Here is a 23,575-nt window from a genome sequence, read left to right as displayed (position 1 = left end):
TTCTCCTGTTAGCTGGTTTATGGTAAATGTGTATGAGGAGGCTTATTTGAAAGATGCAAACCTTGATGCAGGAGTGTGACTGTAGCAATTCTAACCAGCTTTTGCACTCTTGCTTGGCCTACTTGATAGAGCAGGTTCCCCTACTCACCTCTGTCATATATACCTAGATTATATATATAAATAGATTTTTTCTATTCCATCAAGGTACTCTCCACTTTTGATGAAATCCTGCAGTTGCATCTCTGTTGGTGAAATGTCTGAGTTCCAATAGCTTCAACAGACCTTTGAATGCATATTAGTCATCAGTATACTATCTGCTTTTAGAAGTGAATTTTATTGTGTATTAAGTTACCACTTTGTTTTTCCAGTGTCGTTAATTCATTCTTTTTTTTTTTAACTTGTTCACAGCTTTAGGACTTTGGGGATACAGAAATTAAAATCTGAAATAATTTGGTAGAGCCCATGACTAAAATACAAGACACTGCATGATATAAAGGATCCCTTCTTTCTTGCTATTATATTTTCATTACTAAATCAGGGGTTTTTTTCTTCTCTAAAACTTTTCCAAATAGCCTTTACAAAGTTAGCTCCTTTCACAATTTCATTTCATAAAATTTCACAAAGACATTACCTTTTTCAATATGGTCACTTCAATTCAAGGAAAATCCCTATAAGGAGACTTTCAGGTATTCAGGCCTCACATTAAATACGTTTTAATTTTTTGAGGAAGCATGCTATTCTATCTTCTTTAAATATTAGCTGTTTTATTATCAATAGACTGTAATAAGTCTCAGTAAAATTAACATTTTTTGTATTTCTGTTCAGCATTTTCAAACATAATAGGCATATTAGAAATAACTTTTTATTCTGTTATGATGCAACTGTAATCTGAAGCAAACTTCTGTGTGAAAATTATTATCTTAACTCTGTCTAGAGATACAGTTGTTCCAAGCTACTGGAAATATGTAACAATTTAAATAGCATTAAGACCATAATTCAAAGCATCACATTATTTCTAGAGCCCTTATGAGTATTATGTAGAATATCATCTAAGATTGATGTAATAGCTAAAAAATTATGTCAAATTAAGGTTCTAACAGAATTGCTTTGATATTTTGAGGGGACCAAAAAATCTCACTACTTTTTATTTTTAGACTCCCCTTGAAAATGTCCCTGGAAATCTTTCTCCCATAAAAGACCCTGATAGACTTCTGCAGGATGTTGATATTAATCGTCTACGAGCAGTTGTTTTCCGTGATGTGGTGAGTAATGTGTGCTGTAATTCTTTCTTCTGCAAAATCATCACTTGTGTCTTGAAAGAGATTTTGATTGTACCCGAATTAAAAATATCCTTCATGTGTGGCACTTCCTATATTATCTGCAAACTCTGCTTGTGACATTGTAACTGCCGGCCACCTTCTGCGCTTAAAAATTATGTTGGTTAAGCTATTTGAAATTAGTGGTTACCTGTGTTTAACCCTCAGCCTTAATCTTATGCTAGCCAAATAAACATAGTCAAGATAAATCAGTTACCACATATGTTGATTAAAATTGTATTACTAAAGGTGTCAACTATTGGTCCAACCAGGGTAGAAAGAAGGCTTAGTATATATGTTAGAGAACAACAGCAAATCAGTTTGCAAACACAATTCTCGCTTCTGCTGAACACGTTTATCTATGTAAACGTATATAAAAATGTTTTTCAGATTTTTCTGCAATGGATTTTAGCACAAAGCTGCACCGCAATATACTTGTTTTCGAATGCAGTGCAATAGTAATTATTACTGTATACCTGCAAGTACACCGCTATGTTTAAATTCTCCAACATGAGTTCAAAGAGGCAATATTCTGTCACCTATTCTTTTCTTAACTCTCAGAGAAAAGAATACAAGAAAGGATGTCTCTGGAACTTCTATGAAAGAAATTAATAAGAGAATTTCTAATTATTTTTAAGACTTGCAAAAACATGCAGCCAAGTTAAATAATACCCAGAAAACATGGAAAACAAGCACTGAAACTGTAATAGAAAGTACATGCTTGTGAAATTGAGAAAAGATGAAACCAGTAGAGGAGTAGACAGAAACTAAAGTTTTAATTTTATCATGTTAAGTTTTACATAATAATAATAAAAGACATTTAGTTGAATTAGAGAAATTTAATCTCAATCAGGATAATATGGCAGCCAGGAATCCTTTAAAGCACTCTCAGAGTACAGTCAGGCCTCTGTTTTGAAAAGTCCATTGATTCCACAGATCCCAAGATTTGTGTAGTTGCTGACTTACCTCCAAAATTCAGTACTTACTGTGTGCTCTGTGTGTACCCACTCAGCCTTCTGCATTGTCCATTTCCTGCTGTGCTGGCAGAAGCAGCATTTCAGAAAGGTACTAAGACTTGTGATGTTTTTGTAGAAAAAAATCCATGAAAACATTCAATATTCTAGCTGTGTTTCTTTTTCCCTGGCACAGGATGACAGCAAGCAAGCTCAGTTCCTAGCTTTGGCTGTGGTTTACTTCATCTCTGTCCTGATGGTCTCCAAGTACCGTGACATCCTGGAGCCACAGCGAGAAACTGCGAGGTCTGGGAGCCAGGCAGGTAGAAATATCAGACAAGAAATAAATTCACCAACCAGTACAGGTAAATTTGTTTTCTTCAAATGTTATGTGATTTTTTTGTTGGTTTTTTTTTTAGAACTGTAATTATTTTACTACAAAGTATTTTTAGTGAATAGCCTAAGATCCTAATAGCAAATTACATACTACTTTCTTTCAGTATAAAAAATTTGGGCTTTTAAAATATATTGGCATATTTCAGATATTCTCTGTACTTGCTTATAAGGTATTACTAATTTTCATTTGTATTTTTTAAATGTTTTTATTTTTCTTCAACTTGAAAATAATTTAAAAAAAACAGGATTCCTGTTAGAGTTAAAATTGTAAAGTACAAGGTAGATCACCAAAATTCTTCCTGAATTTGTTATGTGTTAGGAAGAACTGATATGTTTATACCACAAAATGAATAAACAGAGAATACAGCTGCTTGCCCTCATGAGCTCCCTTTGTTTGAGTGAGGAGGTTTGTGAGAGGGTATTAGTGGAGGACTGAGTACTTTCTTGGAGTCCTGTATTGGTGCTTGCATTTAAAAGCCTATGGTAACAATAGAATAAAAAGAAAACATTGCTATTGCCTTCTTTGACTGAACTGTTTGTGATTTGTTTGAGTAGTGGTTTTACTGGCATGTGTTCTACAGCCCGAAAGGAGGGAGCCTGTTAAGTCTCAGAACCTGTTAGAAATGAGGGATGCAAACCTTACCCCACTCTGTTTCGAATATTTTGCACTCAGTCCAGTATTATTTTTTTGAAGTCTGATTGGATTGATTATAACTCTACCTTCTATGTTAAAAGAGTTGAAAACAGGAGCTGCATTTGTCCACAAAATTTTTTGTCTATGTTTTTGTTCTTGTATTGATCTTTAACTGCTTTCTTCATTTATGGAGTTGCTAATTTTCATTTTTCATAGACATTTTTTTCCAATTTGTGTTATATTCACATTTAGTCATTATTTTATGATTCATCATGCTGTTTTAATTTGCTAAGTTTACGTAATTTTCTGAAGTCAGTGTGCTTGTAGGTTTCCCATTTGAAAAATACTGCACAAATGTAGTCAGTTAAAAGAAATCATAATTCTTTTTGCCTTCCTCATTTAATGTTATGGTCCTGAACTAAGAAACTGCTACTTTCATACCTTATTGTCTTGCCTATTTGCTTGTATATATCTATCTATCTATCTGTGTCTTTTTTTCCCTATAAATGTTGCTCTTGAAGTGCCCAAATAATAGGTATGCTGTTTCCTATCTCTTGATATGGAAATTGGATTTTTTTTTTCTTTTGCCTTTTTTTTTTTTTTTGGTAATGCCATGTTTGCATGTTTCAATGAGAAAGGATATCTGTCATGGATCCACAGTGGACCAGGCCACACATGAATACTAGCTGGCTCACATTTGATTCCATGATTTTCTCCACAGTTGTGGTCATACCATCTATCCCTCACCCAAGTTTGAACCATGGATTCCTTGCCAAGTTAATTCCTGAGCAGAGCTTTGCCCACTCATTTTACAAAGGTAATATTAACATCATCTCCTAACCTGTTTGGGTGTTCTTATTTAATGTAATGCATTTCAAGAACTAAATGTGATGTTACTGTTGATAAATAAGTATACGCCTCAGGTTACATGGAGATCAGACCTGATGATACCTTTAAAAGTTTAACTTCCTGCCTACATTTTTCTAAAAAAATCTCTCTCCCACCTTCACTACAATTTATTATCTTTAATTATTATAAAATAAAATGAAACAATTTTTTTAAAAGCCAAAAAAACAGTCAGGAGAAGGGAATGGATATAGGAAAATTTAAATGCTTTTGGTTTGTGGTTATTCTGCTACAACATTAGGCCCATAAAAATAAAATTAGGCCTGTTTTGAAAAAATTGCATACCAAATGAAGTATAAAGTAGTTTTGTAGTATTCCCTTTCCCTGTATCTTTTCCTGTTCTTTTGCCTTCCTTTCTCGCTTTTTTTCTTGCCTTCCTGATGGTATGTAAACCTCTGATACTGTATGTGAATTATTTATGCCTGTTACTTAATGTGCTGTGCTGTGTTTCTCTTGAAGGAAACCAATTTTTCTACCAAAGCAACTATTATGTGTTTTGGGCCTGATTTGTTTTGTTTTGCTTGTTTGTATGTTTTAATAGATACTCTGTAAGGTAGGAACATGGGTGTTTTTGTCATTTCTTGAAAAAGAGGGGGTTACCTGTCTTTAACATTAGCCAAGTTTACTTGTACATTTCCACTATTATTTGCATGCAATTTGCTGTAAACACAGAATGTAAAATAATTTTTAAAAAATTAATTTTATTAAAATGTCCTTGGTATAATTTTGTAAGATCTCACTGGGTAAAAAGACTGATTTTTAAAAGGTTCAAGTTATTTAGAATGCACACAGTTTATAAAGAACAGAGTAGTTAGCATCCTACTTCAGTAATAATGTGACTTATGCTTGTCATATGCTGTTCTTGGAGTATTCTGTTAAAATACTTATTACTTCAGCTTAGACTGTTACTATGTTAATCTGGTACTTCTTGAGTTTTGATGCGTGTATGTATGTATAAATTTGATGTGTGTATGCAATATTATAAATTGTTTTAATTTTTAACAGTGTGTAAACCAGGATTTGTGATTTTGATAAGTATTGTTGTCTGCCATACAAAGAAGAAAATATTTTTTATTGCTTAATATTAATATTATTATCTATTGCATTTGTTTTACCTCAAGTTCAAGTAAAATAGCTTTGGTTTTGAAATAGTTGAATAGAGCTACATTAAAAGTGTGAGCAGGTTAGAAAGAAAAGTGGTTTGGCTTTAGAAATAAATAATTCAGTAAAGGAAATGTTATCTGTGGTTAATTATTTTATTTGTTGATATCATCAGATCCTTAAGGGTTTTTTAACTGTCTGATGTCTCAGACGGTTTCACAGTCTCATACTCTTTACAGCTTTACCCATTGGAGGAAAAACAATTCCACTTTTTATATTTTGAACACAGTTCCTCAGTTTTGAACATCAATAAAAAGTTACATGAAAAAAAAAATTGCAAGTGCTGTCAGTAATGGCCAGAAGTCAAAACATATTTGTCATTTCAAAAGAATCTTTCATTCCAGTGGGTAAGCCAATTGGGTTTTTTTCAGTGACCCGAGTTGCTTTCAGACATTGGCAGCAAATTTCATTTTTAATATGATTTTAAATTTTAAGTTATTTTTACTTAATACAAAGTGATTTAATGAAGCTTTTAAAATTAACAACGCATTTTTAAATGAAAGTCCTACTTATTGAAAATTAATAGAAATTTGGTTGCTACCTGGAAGTGAAGATATATTTTATTCATTCTATATGACACTGGATAGACATAAAGAACTTTTTCTTTGTTTACCAAGCAAGTAGTATCATAATAGTTAGAACTGTACAAGAAAAGTGCTCTTTAATTCAGGAAGAGGAGTTGACTCCTTAAAAGACAACCATTTCTCCTTTTTTAGTAGAATCTAATTATCTGACCAGGAATCTTACCAGGGAAAGGGTAAGATAGAATTAGGTATATTACCAGTATTTGAGATAATTATTTTGTTCTTAGTGAAATTCTTACTTTTTTTATTTTTTTCCATTGTGCGGGGCAATATCTTTAGTTAAAATCTATTTCAATCTGTGTGAGACCCTACTTGTCTCAAGTACATTACAGTATGTGATCAGCAAATGCTTCCTATGAGAAACTACAGCTGCTGTCAAGTTTGAGTTATAAGAATTTTAACATCATTTTATTTGATATGAAACTCTTTCATTATCATCATAAAAAATATTAAACTTTGCCTTCTTTACTGATATTACTGGATATAAATAAATAGTAGCATTGAAATAAAAGACCTTAAAATATATTTTGCAGGGAAATATACTCTACCCTTACTTAAAATGTTTGTAGAAGGCAAAATAATGTTTCTTTTACTATGATTCAGATATTGCTCATAAGCTAGCTGTTATCTTACGGTGCTTGAAGGAAAAAGGTCACACCCAGGAAGTAAAAACTATTACAGTAGTGTCCATGACTACCACTTAACAACAAAAAAATTTATTTCTTTATAACATTCTATACCTCTGTATTTATTTTTCCTTCTGGCCTGATCCACAGGGAGAGAAAAATATATCTGTATCTGTAGATTTACTCTCATCATAGGTCTGTCGAAAGTGCTTTTGTTTCTCCTCCTTGTTTCCAATAACTTTAAAGGGTCTTCAGTACTTTTAAATTAGTCAGTGTGTAGTCAGACAAAGCAGGTCTTGCAAAATTAAGAGAAAGGTCTCTCTCTTCAATTTAGGTCACATATAACTTTACACTTTGAAGTAATTAATGACCAGAGTCTCAAGGGAAATGGCAGATCAGAACTTTTCTCTTGAATCTGAAGGTTGTCTGAAAAACACAGTCCTACAAAAGTAAATACTGCAGACTTGCTTCTTCCTAATTTAAAATTAATTAATTTAATTAAATAGGAAGATTTAGTAAATATGAGAATAACATTAAAAATGATTGTCCAAAACGTCTGTACTGGATTTTCAGGATTTTGTCTTAAAATCATCAGTCGTGCATATTTCTGGAAAATATTAGTAGTGAATCAATATTTCAGCTAGTCATCTTCATCTCCCTTAAAAATAGGTGAAGAGAGGTTAGGGCACATTTAGGGTACTGTTCATCTGACCTGATTTGTGATCTGCTGGTCACTAGAAATGCCAATCTTTCTTCATTCACTACAGCTGTCACAGCTGATGTGTCTTGGTCAGATCAATCCTGATTCCTGTGACATGGCATAACTGAACTCCAGACACAAACACTGGTTTATGACAAAAGCTGGAATCAAATTCTTTGATGTCAGGCCCCTAATCTAATAATGACATTATGTGTCTTAGTAATATCCCCATCCACATCTGTAATTGTTTTACACGTATGTTCATAGATACACCTGTGTTAGTCAAGACATCATTAATTTCCATTGACCGGTTAGCAAGAGCTACCCTTGTGAGCTTAGCACAAAATGCCAAAATTTTCATTTCTGAAATGGGAGCAATTGTAATAGCTTAGAAAATATTGGTTTGTTCTCTGTTGATTTCTCCACTTAGATAAGGATATTTTCCTAAAATTGTTATGAACGAATTTTGTTCTCTGTTATGTGTTATGTCTGGAAGATGTGGAACTCGAGACACAAAAACTAGGAGCAGCCTTTTCTTTTACCAGATAGAGGGTAATCAGTACATATTTTGAGAGAGAAACACCTTTCCATCAGAATAAGAGAAGGAATAGAGGAGCATGGTATCTTCTGTTAACAACAGCTAATAAACCTTACCATGTAAAACTGAGTAACCTTTTCAAATCATAGCTACCAACTTCAAGTAGATTTAGCTGTAGAGGTCAGGATCACTTGAAATTAGTTTTTCCACTTCTGGTTGCTATTGAAGCTGTTCTTCCTTGAAGGCTTATTGGAGTATTCGTTTCAACAGTGTTTCCACATCTCCAACAGTAGAAAATATGAATCTTTTTTTTTTCCTTTTTACACTTCAGCTGGCCTCCTGTAAATTACAGAGAACACAATTAAAATTAACAAAATAATGAGTAGATATTTTCAGTTCAAAATTGATGTTTTCATTTGCATTATTCATGAGTGTTTCAGAAATGAAAGTATGGCAACAGTGCCATATTTAGCTTATATATATTGTGTGAAGCAAATCAGTATATAGGTTATCAGAAACTTCTATGAAAAATTGATTGACTTTTCCACTTGCTTGCTATCTCTGCCTGTATTTTTCCCAAAGCACTGTAAATTAATAGATTTCTTAAAGATATGTGGTGCAGATGGACTGGAAGCTATTGATTTATTTTTCTTGACAGAACAAACTATATTAAAATGTTGCAGAAACAGTTTTCTCTCTGAAGACGAGTAAAGTATCTAGTTTTTCAGGTCCCCTAGGTATATAGTACTCAGGGAATTACACTGTTGTTTGTATTTCTAATGTAGTAGCATAGAGATTTCCAGACTATTTTCAAACTATTTTGCATGAGGATAACAGCCTGAGTATACAAAGTGGACTAAAGGACAAATTTCCACTGCCTGTGAGAATATTCTTTGCCTCAGGAAGTCCTGACAAAACTCATGTCTCCATCCCACTCAAAATGTAGTTGTATATATTTTCAAGAAAGGAGAATGCTATAAGGAGCATGGGTGATAATCATGATTCTCATAAAATTCTGATTATGTTGAATTTCTGCCTGCTGCTTAAAATAATCATACTGCTCTTCTGATGAAACATATGCTCCTTATTCCAACTACATCTGAAAAGACATACATTTGAAGATCATGAGATAGTAATGTAATACATCTTAATCTATTATTTATTGCCCTTTACCAGCTACTTAAGGCATCATAGGAAATGTTTGCACATATATTTTATTATTAATTGATCAGTAGTTATGTATGCATGAAGCAGTTGTAATAGGAATTATTTTATTTCCATTTATTTGTACAAATTACAGAAGTTTTAAAAGTTTTTTTAAAAACTTTCAGTTTTTTAAAAAGTAGTGCTTAAACCAAAATGTTTTAATATGTTTCCTTGTCTATATGGAATATTCTCTGTGCTCCACTGTTAATTTTTATTGCTGGATGCTGTAACCTACAGAGAGAGACTTTTTAAAAATTTCATTTGTAAGAAATGTCTAATTACAAAACCACCATCTTTCTCAGCATACATCAGAAATACAGATATTATCATAAGTATCTAAAATTATTTTTTAATTTTGTGGGTATGAGTTTACACAATAAAAAATAAATTACTAAAAATATAAACAGAAAAAACTAGGGAAATTCACCTAGGGAAAAAAGCAAATTACTATATTATTCCTAATTTCCATCTGGGTTTTGTTTCAAAATGTAAATACCTGGTTTACTCTAAAGCTAACATTTCTCTTAGGACTTCTCATTTTCTTATTTTTATTGTATCTTCTTCATGTCTTTTAGTTAATATCTTGGTAATGCTTTGGCTTAAGACATTTTGTTTGGCAGCCAGGTAATCAATCAGACTGATGTCTTATCCATCAAACACTGAGTGCAAGACCTTTGAGTAGTAAAGAAGAATTAAGACATCGATTAAAGACTGCCTAAACAGATCAAGAAGTTGTTCTGTTTTAAACGGCTCTTTCAGTGTCCTTTCTGTGGTCAAGGTAGGGATGGCCTGCTTTAATGACTGCAGGGAAAGAAACAAATGAGGCTTATGAGGAATTTGAGCACATAGAAGAAATTCCCAGAGAGCAAAAAGAGAAGATGTGCACTCATGCACGTCCAGCTGTGAACAGAGGCTGATGATAACTTTTCAATCACTTCCCAATCTTGATTTCCCCACCCTAAGTCTCTCTGGCTCTGATCCTCTCCCATCTCAGTGCCTCTCTGCTTTTCCTGGTTGACAGCTACATCCCTTCTCCTCACAAATCCACTCTGGCTACAAGGAAAATTCCCAACCTTCTGTCTTAAATTTCCTGTACCAAAATCTATGCCCTTCCAATTGCCAATCCACCCCAGAGCATTTCCTATCTGACTTTCCTCAGTCCCCTCATTTTCAGCTGTGTTCCTTCTGCCCTCAGCCACACATATCAGAGCCCTGAGGTATCCTGCTTGTGGCTTTTCCTCTTGCCAGCCAGAGGCTGCCATGGCATGTGCTCTGCTTCCACCTCTTTGTGTGCACATGGAGCAGCATGCTGTCAGACAGCTGAATCTGTGCAATTGCTGTCCTTGCGCAAGGAAAGGGACAGTGTTTGGTCTGGCAGGAATTTCAGAAACTTGGATAAATATATTGCCTAAATACAGATGCAGGTTAAATTCAGGCTGCATTTATCAATTTTTTTTCGTAGATAACAGACTGATAGTGAAAGAATGGAAAATTGTAGCCCTCAGCCAGGCTCTTTTCCCTCACATTTTATTAATAAAATTTAAAAGAAGCTTGTTTAAAAATATTTTAGAACAGCAAATTAGTTCTACTCTGAGTGTTGTTCATGTTACTTTGCCTCAGAAATAACAGAACTCCATGAAGTCTTTTAGTGGGACATGACCAAATTTGCCTATTAATGCATAGCTACATGAAGATTAATACCAGCCAAGCTGCCAAAATTCTAGACCATCTAGATTCTACATGGTTGGGCCATGATCAAGGTCACTATAATGATAATTTTTACTGTGATAAAAATTTAAAACTTTCACAGGGAAATAGAAATGTCAAGAGAAGAGAAAGTCCTGAGTAGCAGATAGAGAGTAGCTTGCAAACTTAATGCTTCTTTTAGATGAATTCTTCTCACTGTTGTGCCTTGACCTCCAGGGACATTTCTATTGCAAGCTCATTCTTCCTTACTTCTCTCAATGTACCTTATTATGCTTAGATTCTATTCCCATATTTAGTTTCTCATCTCATTTTAATCATGCTGCTTCTTACACATGAAAATAAGTTGAGTGATGTTGCAAGGGAGAATTTTTCCAATCTGTCTTTATGGCCTTGAGTTTAGAAATTGATTAGTTGACTCTTCCACCTATGGAGGAAGCTATCCCTGCCTTCTTGGAATGAAGGCATTTTCAGCTTGTAGGGTGCTGTTTCTAGAAGTTTGTAGAAAACTTGCAAGGCTTTATAAAAGGCAACTATTAAGGTTATCACGAGCACTTTAAGATAGCCATGCAGAAAACAACTCATCAATTTTTTCAGTGCAAATGCAGAAAAAGGTGGTAGCAAGTCCTATATCAAGGTTGACCAAACCCTTCCTCTGCCAAATGTTTCTCTATTGTTTACAGTAGAAATTTGACAATTATTTGGGATAGTATTGCTTCCTAATATTTTTTCAGCCATATTGTAAGCAATTTAAAAAATAATTTTCGTTTATCTTACTTTTGAAAAATGTCAGCACATTTTTCTCTAGTAGGAAGGTTTAACGCTATGAAAGAGACAGGAAGATCACAGAAAAATATACTTTATTTTTTCCATCTTTTTAAAGTAAATATTAAAAGTGTGATTTGTATCATCATTTTTTTATAATGACAAAACTATGTATTTGCCTTACATATGAAACGGCTCATTATTAGGTTAATAAATAAGGGGAGTGTGAGTTGTATTTTTTAGCCATATGGAGGCAGTGCAAGAGCTATTTAGATAACTCAGTAGGTTAAAACAATTACAATACACTTCATAAATCACAAGCAAACAAGATATTTTAGGGAAGGAGCGTGACAGATGAGGTCACCAGATATACAATATGTCATTTAGTTAACTTAGGCCCATATTTTTCCCATAATGTAGTAGATGAACTCATTAGTTAGAATGAAAAACAGTAAGAAGGAGGCATCTGGCTTCCAACTGCCTGTTTCTGACAGGGTTAAGATCACTAGATCTAGTAATGATTCTGCTTTGTCTACTGACATGGCCTTGTGCTGCAGAAAACTGATGAGGTTTGCTGAAAATTTAGTGTCTTTCTGTCACAGTGTTAGAACGTGGAGAGATGCAATCAGTTGTGGCTTTGCTTCTGTTCATGTTTACCATATTGCTAAGTTGCTTTAAGTATTTAGGATTTTTATAAAATAATAGATGTTTCTGGTTTAAGATTTTTCTAAATCACTTTATGAATCAGTTTTTATTTCTGCATTCAGAAGGCAACAGAAGGGCTAAGACATGGTGTAAAAAATATGGAACAGAACTTAAAAATATCCAGTTTTATAACTAAAACTGGTCAGGTTTTGTGACCTATGCTAAGAAGTTTACCATTCACCTAAAGTAATACTAGTAATAATAATAATAATAATGCTGATCAAGAAGGTCTTATAATACATCTTTTCACACATATTTATGTGGATTTTACACATCCTAATTTGCTAGGATTCTTACCTGAAAAGTAGTTAAGTCTTATCAGTTCTTAAGTTATTTTTTGTTAGGGCACAAAATGTAAATTGAACCTTTTAAACCCTTATTCATTTAGCTTGTTTGATGTTTTAAAAGTGAGAGTTAATGCACTCCACTTAGTAGTTTCTAGATACTGTTATTCATAATGATAAGTCAGACTGAGCTGAATTGGCTTAGTGTAGCATATTTGTATTAGGTATTGAAGATACACACAGCAAAAAAAGTAAAGATACAAATCTGATTTTTATCTAAATCAAATATTCCTACAGTTGCCTGAATTTAGAATAACTTCCTTTGATATTTTTGCCCTAAACCCTTTCAATTAGTGTTATGTACTTTATAGTGTGTCATACTGAAATTTTATGTCCACAAATATAATTTTGCTTCCATTTTTAGCATCAAATGATGCAGGCCTCCCATCATTTTATTTTCATTTGGGAACAAAGGTTTGCAAGTCACCTGCTGACTTGCAAGTATTAATTAAGTACAGTCCTATTTATAGCATCTCAAGATTAGTCCTGTTTTTGTTTAACTTGCTATGCTGATTGGAAAGCTTCTCCATAACCTTAATTATGTATTGATGACTCTCACTTGCCAAATTAAAATTTATTCTTGGTGAGTTTGCACTGGTTTTCTCGTGCCAAGCCTGCAATCCTTTTTTGTCTTTTCTTTTTTTTAATTTTCATCTACAGCTTGTGATAGCTGTTGTATAACTTCTCAGTATTAGTTTGGCCGGACTATGTCAGCCAAATTCTGTTCTGCAACAGCAGATTGCTAAGTACCTCCATAGTGGCACTTCCACATTTCTCAAATATGAAGGCGTACACAGTATTCCATAATTAATCATTCCAGAGCCTCCTCTAATGCTCTTAATGCTTAGCTGTTGCAAAATATTCAAAAAAGTTTGGAGCTACATTTGCCTTTTCTGTGATTTTTTTTTTATCAGCAACTAAATAATTACCCACTAATTCATGTATCCAAATCCTTCTTTTCAGTAATTTACCAAAGATGAATTCCAGTTATAATGGGAAGCTCTGTGATGTTCACTAGATACAGAGCTTTTCACTATTAAACGTAATTTGCAGTTCTGCCATAATGCCTTCTTACAATCGTGCTTCTGTGACCATCAGTCGTACCTTGTAATTTTGTCAACAGCAATTTTAGCCACAATGTTTTTACCTGAAACCTTTATTCAAAATATTTAAACAAAATAGCTCCCATGGTAGTTTTTATCAATGTTATAGGCTTTTCTTTTCTTTTGAAAGTAATGGATGGCTCCTTCTTAGCCAGTTTCTTTTCCCACATTCTAATTATATCCAGCGTCTCATGACTAAATTTCAATGTGTTGTGACAACCCCAGCTTTACTGAATTTACTATATTGACCCTTACTTTCTCTGAACAATAAGTATTAAAAAAGCTCATTTTAGAAAGCCATTTTTTAAATTTATCTCACTGCATTCCATTACTATTCATTACTCCATAATAAATCCTGAAATCTTGTTTTTTATTGAAGGTTTGCAGTTGTCCTGATAATTTTTTTCCTATCTCTTAAAAAGAGAAAACTTGGATGGTTTTCTTCAGTGATATGTTACTGTCTCCAGTCATCTGCTTGGCAAGAGAGCCTGCTACTAGACCAGTAATATCATGGATATTTCGTTCCAAATTGGCTGAGTCAGTTCATTACAACAGCTTTTAATGTGTTAAAATCAATCTTCTGGTTTACTCAAGGTAGTTTAGTTGACTCTCCACAACTGTATTTCTACCAGGTTTTTTGTTCAGCATTGTTGACCTTAATGGAAATTGAGGTTGGGTGTAACCTAACTTCACCATGTAGTGGACCATAGTCTCTTTTCTGTGCCCTCCTTTCATTTGCATAATAATGGAGCCTTATGCCATTTTATTCACCATACATTTCATGGGCAACAACCTGCTTTACTGCCTGTCCAGTACTAATCTTCCCTTCAGTTGAGAAGTGTTATCTTTGTATGGATGGAGTTTAAAGAGACAAGCAGAAAATTCATTAGCATCATTCTGTGGATCAGATGTCTTTCTGTGCCAAATATAGGCAGTACTAAGTAGATAGGGATCTTTTTGCTTCCTGACCTGGCAGATGCTAAATGCATTTGATGCAGCTCATAAATCCAGATTCTACTTCCTGCTTCACAAAGAAGAGCTGATATCTATTTGATAAGATGCATTTAAGGCACTTAAGAGAAAAAGAAGGAAGTGGCTTCAGTGTTTATGGCTGTTAAAAGAAGAAAACAATGCTCCTTTATAATGGGTGATTCTGCTTCATCTTTTTAAAAGCCTCTTCTTTCTTATTACTTGTACGTATGAAAATGTTTACATGACCATTAGTTCAAGCACAAAAATAATCTCTTACAGATTTTTTTTTATGTATACATGTATGTACCCACACTTATGCCCATATGCTAAATAGGTATTTTTTACCTGACTGTAACAGAAAATCAATAGTTAGATATGAGATTGTTATTAAAGTTACATTTTTGATGCACATTTTTTGGTAAATGAGCTTCATTTAAATACGCCATAAAATATTACCCATAATATCTAAACCACTGTATCAGAGCCATTAAAAAAGTATTCTTATTTCATACATAGAAACTGCTAAATTTTGTAATCAAGACAAGTAATTTAATGAAAATGTAGTTTTAAAATAAACTAGGAAAACATTTTGTCAATAAAAATAGCCCAATTTGTCGTTCTCTAACCAAAATTAGGATACAAGTTACTCACAACTCTAGCTGACTTTTGTCTAAGCATAGCAAATTATTCTTATTTAATAAAGATTTTGTGTCTGTTTCACTGAAGTAATTATTAGAGGTGTGGTCTTCTCGGTTACAAGATGCTGTAGAATCCTTTTCAATCTGGAAATGTTCCAAACTCAACAGATTTCACTTGCCTTTCTCTATGAAGCTGTATTTATTTTGTTCATTAATTGTTCCTGAATGACATAATTTTACCTTTTGTGGGAAAAGAAGAGTAATCTAAAAAATAAATAATAACTTTTGTTGTTTTCCTTCATGTATAAATTAATCTGTATTCAGTGCAATGATATGTGTAGAAATGTGTGTAATACACATTTTAAACAAAACACAAAGCAAAAAGTGGTCTAGAAGATTTCTTTTGAATGCAAACTTAATATTTGATGACAGCAATACAAGAGTAAATTTTAAAGTAATCCAAAAGCATAAGTGATTGCAATTTTCCTTTCTAGTAGGCTCAAGGATCATAGAGTTCTGCAGTTGATAGCTTATAATTTTTAGTGTTGTTTTTGCTGGCAGTATTTTGCTGTTTGATTACTGCGTGAGTAGTGGCCTGTAGTTTCTAAATGTCACTGAGTTTGTATAATGCAATTTTGGGCTCCCTCTTCCAAGTCTGTCTATATGCCAAACAGCTGCTGGAGGTAAAATATTTTGTATGTAGAATGAGTTTTCAAGGTTTAAAATACCGTTATTTGTTGCCTAACATGTTTCTGTCATATAAAACCTTATGATCATATTTTATGGGAAAATATCAAACTAAATTTTGTTCATAATCTCTATTTTGCTGCAGAGACACCAACTGTGTTTCCAGAAAATATCAAAGACAAAGAAACACCAACACCGGTTGAAGATATTCAGCTGGAAAGTTCTATTCCTCATACAGATTCTGGAATTGGAGATGAACAGATGCCCAATATTTTGAATGGGACAGACTTGGAGACCAGCACAGGTCCTGATGCTATGAGTGAGCTGTTGTCTACTTTGTCTTCAGAAGTGAAGAAATCTCAGGAGAGCTTAACAGAAAGCCCCAGTGAAATTCTGAAACCTGCATCATCAATATCCAGTATCAGCCAAAGTAAAGGAATAAATGTCAAAGAAATACTGAAAAGTCTTGTGGCAGCCCCTGTTGAAATCGCAGAATGTGGCCCAGATCCGATCCCTTACCCAGACCCTGCACTGAAGAGAGAAGCTCAGGCTATACTTCCCATGCAGTTTCACTCATTTGACAGGTATATGGTTGGGCTCATTGTTTGATATTGATGTAACTCAGAAGTTTGAAGGGCTTTTATTTCTTCAAGAAGGTCATTCTACTATTGGTTGGTATTATAGCTTGTTAAAAAAAACAGCACTGTGTCTCCCTTTCTGCATTACCAACACCACACAGTATAGACAAAAGTAATTCACCTTATTCTTCTTTGTTAGCAGTGAATAAAACTCTATTAACTACTTGGAAAACAAGCCTCTTGCAAAGAAATATATGTGCTATAAAATCTTTTTTTCTTTAAGACGCTATTTTAGTGAGGAGGAGGAGGAGGGGCAATATCTGCTGATACAGAACAGATTGTGCAGAAATTCAGTAGAATATTCTTTCAAAGGCTTAAATCTTAATTGGATCCATCATTGAACTGTTTTCTGGTACTGAAATGCTTTGACCATGGCAAATTGTCGGCTTGGTCATGGTGGAAACCAGTTTCCTTTTAGGTCTTAACAACAGAAGCTGTTAAACTTCAGAAGTTAGTGCTTAAAACTAAATTCACAAATATTTCCACAAAGAGTCCTTAGTTGTTGTTGTTTTTTCTTGGGCTGTATCTTCCTGTTTTCTCATGAATATACTTGCCTTTAAATGTCCAGTCCCTCTCAGTCATCCTGAACATAGAGATTGAGCTCTTTTGGAATTCTCATCATCCTTCCAGGAGTGTAGTCCCATTCATTGTGATTTTAGACCTAAGTCTTGTGAGTGTTTATGTGATTGCATTTTAGATCCATTCAGTTTCTTCATAAAAATATTTTTAAAATGTTAAAAATTGAATCAAGGCTTAAAGACAATTAAACACGTCTTTTAAATTTAAAAGTATATAAGTTTATCAGGCAGGTACAGGTAAATTTCAGGCAAGTAAAACACTGAAGGAGATAAAAAATAAGGCAGAAAAGAGTTATATTGTGATTTATGTGGAAAAAATCCTATATTTACAGAAAATTTGCAAAATATAATAAATATCTTCCCTGAGTCTTAAGAAAAATAATATTCACTGTTTTCAACATAACATAAACAGCAAAGTTCAAGAAGATATGTCAGAATTTTAGAAAAAAGTGAAGTACTTTTCCATTATAAGGTCCATAAAAAAATTTGATGTCTTGTCTCTATATATATAAATACTTCTTTTCTGAAATATTCGATTAACAATTAGATAGTGTCTGTTGTAAGAAAGATAATTTTATCAAGACATGAAAAGTGAAATATTCTTTAGAGGTAATGAATATATCCCTTTCTAAAATTTTAGGTCTTAAATAATATTTTAGGTTTTAAGACTTCTCTAGAGAAAGCTCATTTAAGAGCTTTTTTCATTAAGATTTTTTTTTTTTAGTTCATCAATCTGCATATTTTTTTTAGATTGATTTCAATATGGAGTGAAAAATATTTGTTTCTTCCTATACTGTTAAGATTTTTTCCTTTTCCTCTCTGATGAACCACTATATTCCAGAATTCATGCTTGTACATTAAGCAGTATAAAACATCATGCTACATGTAGAAATATCCACACCTTAACTGTAAACAGCAAAAATGTTACTTTATCTGAATTTTGACCTGGGTTAATAAGAAAAATATTTCATTCAGAGAGCAGTGGTTGATTCACAAAATGCCAGACACCTAAATTAAAAAGGAGCATATCATCTTATGAGATGTCTTTGTCATTGTTAGAGGAAACTTGACATAAAGGTGATTGAAGACATGAATTTTAGTGTGCATTTTTAAATTATAGCTCTATAAAAAAGCATTTAAAACTCCAAGGGCCTGCAGTCAGTTGGCCATAACCTTTGTTTAATGCGAGCACCTCCATTTAATTGTTCTTGCAACAATGTGACTGCTTATACCTTTTGAACATCATTAGTTGAAGATAATATAGAATTATTAAGAGGTGCCTCATGTTCAGAACTTAAAAGTTTTGATAGATATTTCGTACTTAATAAGTTTAGCAGCTAATGAGTTTAGTGGTTTGTTTTTTCCCTGGCCTGTTACCCTGCCAACCAGATTTGATGATTGTCTGTAAAAAGTGCACTGCCGTGTTGTATCTTGGTGGCATACATTGTACATTCAGCCTTTGGAATCATTCACTTCTTCAGAGGAAAAAAAAAGTGGTAATGGGTGAAGTTTAAGCAAAAGAATTCACTTTACATCATTTTTGGTGGGTTTTTTTTTTTTTTTTGGCTTAAATAAATGACCCTGCTGTCTGATTTTGGTGAGTGAGGTAGATGATGATTTTTAGTGTAACCAACAACTCTGAAGGGAAAAATTACGCGTGCAGGCATGTCCAGCAGATTGGGAATATTACATTCTTTTATCCAACTAAACAAATATTTTTGAACTATGACAGTCTTGATGAAAATGCAGATGTTCTTAGCCCATCAACTTAGACCTCAACTGACTAGTTCTGCTCCATGGCTGCATTATTGAATGATGCCCATTGTTCAAGCAAGTATTCCTCTGTGCAGATTTTTCATATTTCCAGAGTACTTACTTGACCACTCTGACAATCTTTGGAGGCAAACGTAGATGGCAATGGAAATTATGAACGCGGAGCAGATTCAGATCCTGATCCTGAAACTTTTCACTGGGGATGAAACAAGGGTTAGGGGGAAAAAACTTTGAATAGTATATTGAAGTAATAACTGAACAAATTTAAGTATTAATTGACAAAGCAGCATGAATTTTACCTAGTGGTGATTTTGGAACATTTTATCTCCTGTAGTATCCCAATAACTGTTGAAAAACTGAAAGAAATTACAGTAGGATTGTCCTTACATACTTGTTCATGTAAATGAAATAACACTTAAATGAGATAAAATGTTTGCAAGTTTTTTTTTAAGCTAAAACTATGCCTGTAAACCCTATTTCTGTAGGATCTTGTGTTGCTGTAGTTTATGCAGCTTTTGGTACTTCACTGAGAAGCGTGGCTGTTGGTCATTTTTATTTTCCCTGAGGAGAACCATGAGCAATGGAGTGTATTGTTTTGTCAGGTTGTATTTGTTTCAGGTTTTACAAAACAAGCACAGTGATTCCATATTTATAACCAGATCTAGGTTAGAAGAATGTGTTTTTCACATTAATCTGAAGATATTCTTAGTCCTTTTGAAGCAATATTTTTTTTTTTGGTTGGTTTTTTTTGGGTTTTTTTTGTTTTTTTTTGATTTGGATGTCTGAGTGCCTAGCAAAAGAATAGTTGAGGTAATTTTCTTGAATTATGACCATAGATGAAGGGTAAACACCATGTAAAGTAAACTCCTGTAAATAGAATTGAAATTGAGAACTATATTTTAGCATTTAATATGATGTGTTTTACTCTGCATGTTCTTTTAATTGTACATTGATAATGTGTCCGTAAGAGTAATTTTGTACGAGGCTACCGCGTATTCTCCCGTGGAATTTGCGCAGTCGTAAATGAAACATAAAAGCAGAAAAAGTGCCCAGCATGTTTTATCAAATGGGAGCTGTGTGTAGCTAATGTATGCAGCAGTTCAAGTGCTATCAAATGTAAATGATGAGGTGATATTGATGAAAGGAGGGGATTGAGGTCTCGGGGGGCGCTGATGACGGATTGAACAGAAGCGGCCTTGCGCCGCACGTAACTCAAGTCTGTCGTCTTCACCACTCAAAGCTGTAATGGGAGGTGGCAGTCTGAAATGAGTTGCCACGGCAAAGAGTATTATTTTTGAAATGCTTTCACACAAATCACTAGGCCCTGCATACAACTTAGTTTCATGCTTTAATGTCATCAGGAGGCACAAATTGGTGTGTCTAATTGTTTGCCACCTGCCAGCAAAATGAGCTGCCAGGCAGCCAGACGGGTTTGATTGTCTGTCAGCTCTTCAATAGATTGAGAGTGACAACATCAAAAATTTCACTTCAAACTCTGAAGCTTTGAGCAGCTTTTCAGAGACCTCTTCCCCACAAGTGCTTCTGGACAACTGCATTTTTCAATTAGTTTTCAATATATTGCTGCCTTCTGCCTCATCTGTCTTAAGGTAGCTGTAATTACATTATGAGCTATATAAACAGATTTCTGGGACACTAGAGCCTGGATCCTCAAAGTTATGACATGTCTTTTAACGTCAGACTGAATTTCTTGAAAATGGCATCCAGGTTGACATTTTTAGAAGCAAACACAAAGAGTGATTTCACCTAGATTTGTGACTAATGGAGCATAACTCACCAATAATTCTTTTGTGCCTTCTTATCTTCTGTCTGACAAAATTCAGTCCATCTTATTGATTTTTAGGGTTTGGGGATTTCTTGTTTCTTTTTTTCTTTTTTTTTGGTCGATTTGCATTGGTCCCACTAGATGCAACCTAAGTCATGGTTTTTGAATTTGTGATTCTACTCAATATTGTATTTTGAAGCTTACCCTTCACTCTCTACTTTTTTCTAGAAGAAATTTCTCACAAGGGTGCTATTATTGAAATTGTGGTTATGAGGAGTGCTTGTGGCTTTGTGTCTCATTCATTATTTTTTCCAACTGAGGTAATTTACATATATTTTCTGGTTTTAGAATTATTTCAATGGGAAGAATGCTTGTATAAGGAAATCTTGAGTTCCTAGAAATTAAAAGATCAGGTTTTTTTGCTGCTATTAAAGATGTGATTCCCTTTTAATCCATTTTAATTTCACAAACTGAAAAATTATGGGTTTTCTTAGTTTACATGTTTGGTGAAATCTTGAGGAACATATTTGAGAATATTTTGGAGAACACATCTTTGAAGTACTTTAGTTTTTATTTTTGCAGTGTTTTTCTTTATTCCCCTGACAGAAGGACCTTGGGGTCAGTTTTAAAGGTTCTAGAAAAGGTGGACAACTTGTGAGATCCAGTCAGGTCTCGTACATGTCCTTCCCATTAATACTGAGACAGGTGGTCTTCAAAAATATGAATATTTTATGTAGGTATGCTATGTTGAGAAGGATTATTCAGGCAATCTATGTGTTTTGCTAGAATACAGTGGTGGGGTGGGTTTTTCTCTTTTTTTTCCTTTTTTAAAAATTTTATAATTAACTGATAGAATGGGAAAAGATAACTGTGAGAGAAGATGCACTGAAGGTTCAAATAGAGAGGTGCAATGTCTATCTGTTGTATGATGTCCTACCTTTGGGAGATCATTAGTATGCAGTGGTCTACTAAGTCCTTTAAATAGGAGGCCATATTCCTGTTAGAGTCATTAGTCTCCAAATGATGATTGCTGAAAAACAGATTTGATTTTCCTGAAATCTTATTAAAAATTTGTCATGGATAAATCCCTTTTAGTCTTCTCCCAACAAAAATGGTTGCTTTTTAAAGTTGATTACAAATAATTGAAGAAAAATAGAGCAACTTTCCCATGAATCAAGAAGGGACAGGTAGAGGTGCTGTCTGTTCTTAGGCACTGTATTCCCCATTACTTTGGGTGTCACAATAGCATGTCAACAGATGAATGAAAAACTTAATCAGTAGTGTGGGAATTAAAGGACTCATCTGGTTCCAGTTCACTCAAGGTAATTTTCATTATCTTTGTGCAATGGAGACTGGTCCAAATAAAATATTTGACAGCTTCTGTAGAATATATTTTTCTAAGGTAGCAGTAAAAATACACTCCAGAGAATGAGTTAGGGTTTCAGATCCTGTAGGGAAGAGGGCTGAAGTTGCATTGTCTGTATTCCTAGAGAGTGCCTTAGTCACTCATTTAGTAAATATAATACAAGAGAAAGGGAAATCTCATTGCCACATCAGCTGTTTGTTTAGGAAAAAAAGTCATTCTAAGTTTATGAATAGGTTCAAGTCAACCAAAATTGGGTATATCAACCCAATTATTTTCACCGAGTTGTAATCATATTTCAATTTATTTTCACCGAGTTGTAATCATATTTCCCATATCTATCATGTAGCAATCTATACACAGGTAGCTCTTTCAAAACACTTCTTATCACCTGTGTAATATGAACCTTTTCATATTAATATACATGGAACTGTAGGTATATCTGGCCTGAAGTTGATGAGGAGAAACCAGCATCTCCCTACTCTCTGATATAATTCACTGACTATATAGATGAAAATTGAACTGCGTTCTTGTCTTGCTGTTTATCCCTATCTGCCTTCTTTTACAGGACTGATTGTAGCTTTTTAGCCTTTCTTTTTTTCCCCCCTTTTTTTCAGTATTTATAAAGGATTAGGTTCCTCACCCATATTTATCTATACCTCATATTGCTTGTTTCTTTGAGTTTTTTTTCTATATTTGATGATGCTCCTGACATTTAATACATAACATGTTCACTTAGATTTTATTCACTTTCTTCAAACTTATTAAACTTCCAGTATTTCCCATTTCTCTGTTTAGCCAAGACCATTAATCTTTCCTGATAATTAGCTTTTTTTATCTTTTAGTGTTTTCCTTGTTTGCTGTCAGTATTTTAGATCATTTTAGATGCTTCAAGTAATTTATCCTGGATGCAAAGGATGGAATTTCTTTGTGAATAAATACTTGCTCCTCTGCTTGATCCAAGACTAAGAATCAATAATCTTAATGGCATTGCCCTAAAACCTCACCTGAGATGATTTACTTTCTTCTAGTTAGAAAAAAGCAATTTTTGTTTAGTAGATTAGGATCATTTAATGTACCTTGAGATTTGGAGGTTTTGGTGCATGTGTGGAATCAAATGATTGACATAATCCATAATACATGGAATATTCAGCACTAATATTTCATTTGCATCAGCCCCAACAATTACATCCTTCTGTGAACCTTCCATTTGTCTTCTACAATTCATGTGTAAACTTCACAAATTTTTAATCCCTTTTTTTTCCTCCATGGCTTTATACTCTGAGTTAAACCTTTCCTTCTTATCAGGTATCAGATGTATCTTATCTTAATGCAGTCAGCCTAATTGAAGGTTTTTTTAAGGTAGGATTCAGAATGCATTGTTAGTACATAGTAACATTGCAGGCTCAGATCAAGTCTGGGGGTGAAATTGGAAAGAACAGAGTGTAATCAACAATATAAATGTTTCATAGAGGAGTAGATAAGTACAGAGATATGGCCAA

The 23,575-nt window shown here is 33.7% G+C and overlaps 1 protein-coding gene across 4 annotated transcripts in view; it reads left to right on the top strand.

Moving 5' to 3' along the window:
* The window catches only part of NBEA (neurobeachin), a 452,410-nt gene that overhangs the window by 155,477 nt on the left and 273,358 nt on the right, over window positions 1-23,575 (top strand). For 3 of the 4 annotated variants that reach the window (XM_058019299.1, XM_058019298.1, XM_058019297.1), the window contains 4 exons: window positions 1,155-1,262; window positions 2,466-2,634; window positions 4,021-4,116; window positions 16,084-16,522. In XM_058019299.1, the coding sequence (XP_057875282.1) occupies window positions 1,155-1,262; window positions 2,466-2,634; window positions 4,021-4,116; window positions 16,084-16,522 (812 nt within the window). The remainder of the gene's footprint in view (window positions 1-1,154; window positions 1,263-2,465; window positions 2,635-4,020; window positions 4,117-16,083; window positions 16,523-23,575) is intronic. The other variant, XM_058019300.1, reaches the window with a different exon arrangement.

The sequence above is a fragment of the Melospiza georgiana genome, chromosome 2, assembly GCF_028018845.1.
Source record: "Melospiza georgiana isolate bMelGeo1 chromosome 2, bMelGeo1.pri, whole genome shotgun sequence".
Taxonomy (NCBI): Eukaryota; Metazoa; Chordata; class Aves; order Passeriformes; family Passerellidae; genus Melospiza; species Melospiza georgiana.
Note: the sequence above shows the minus strand (reverse complement) of the source record. Positions and strands in the feature narration are given on the sequence as shown.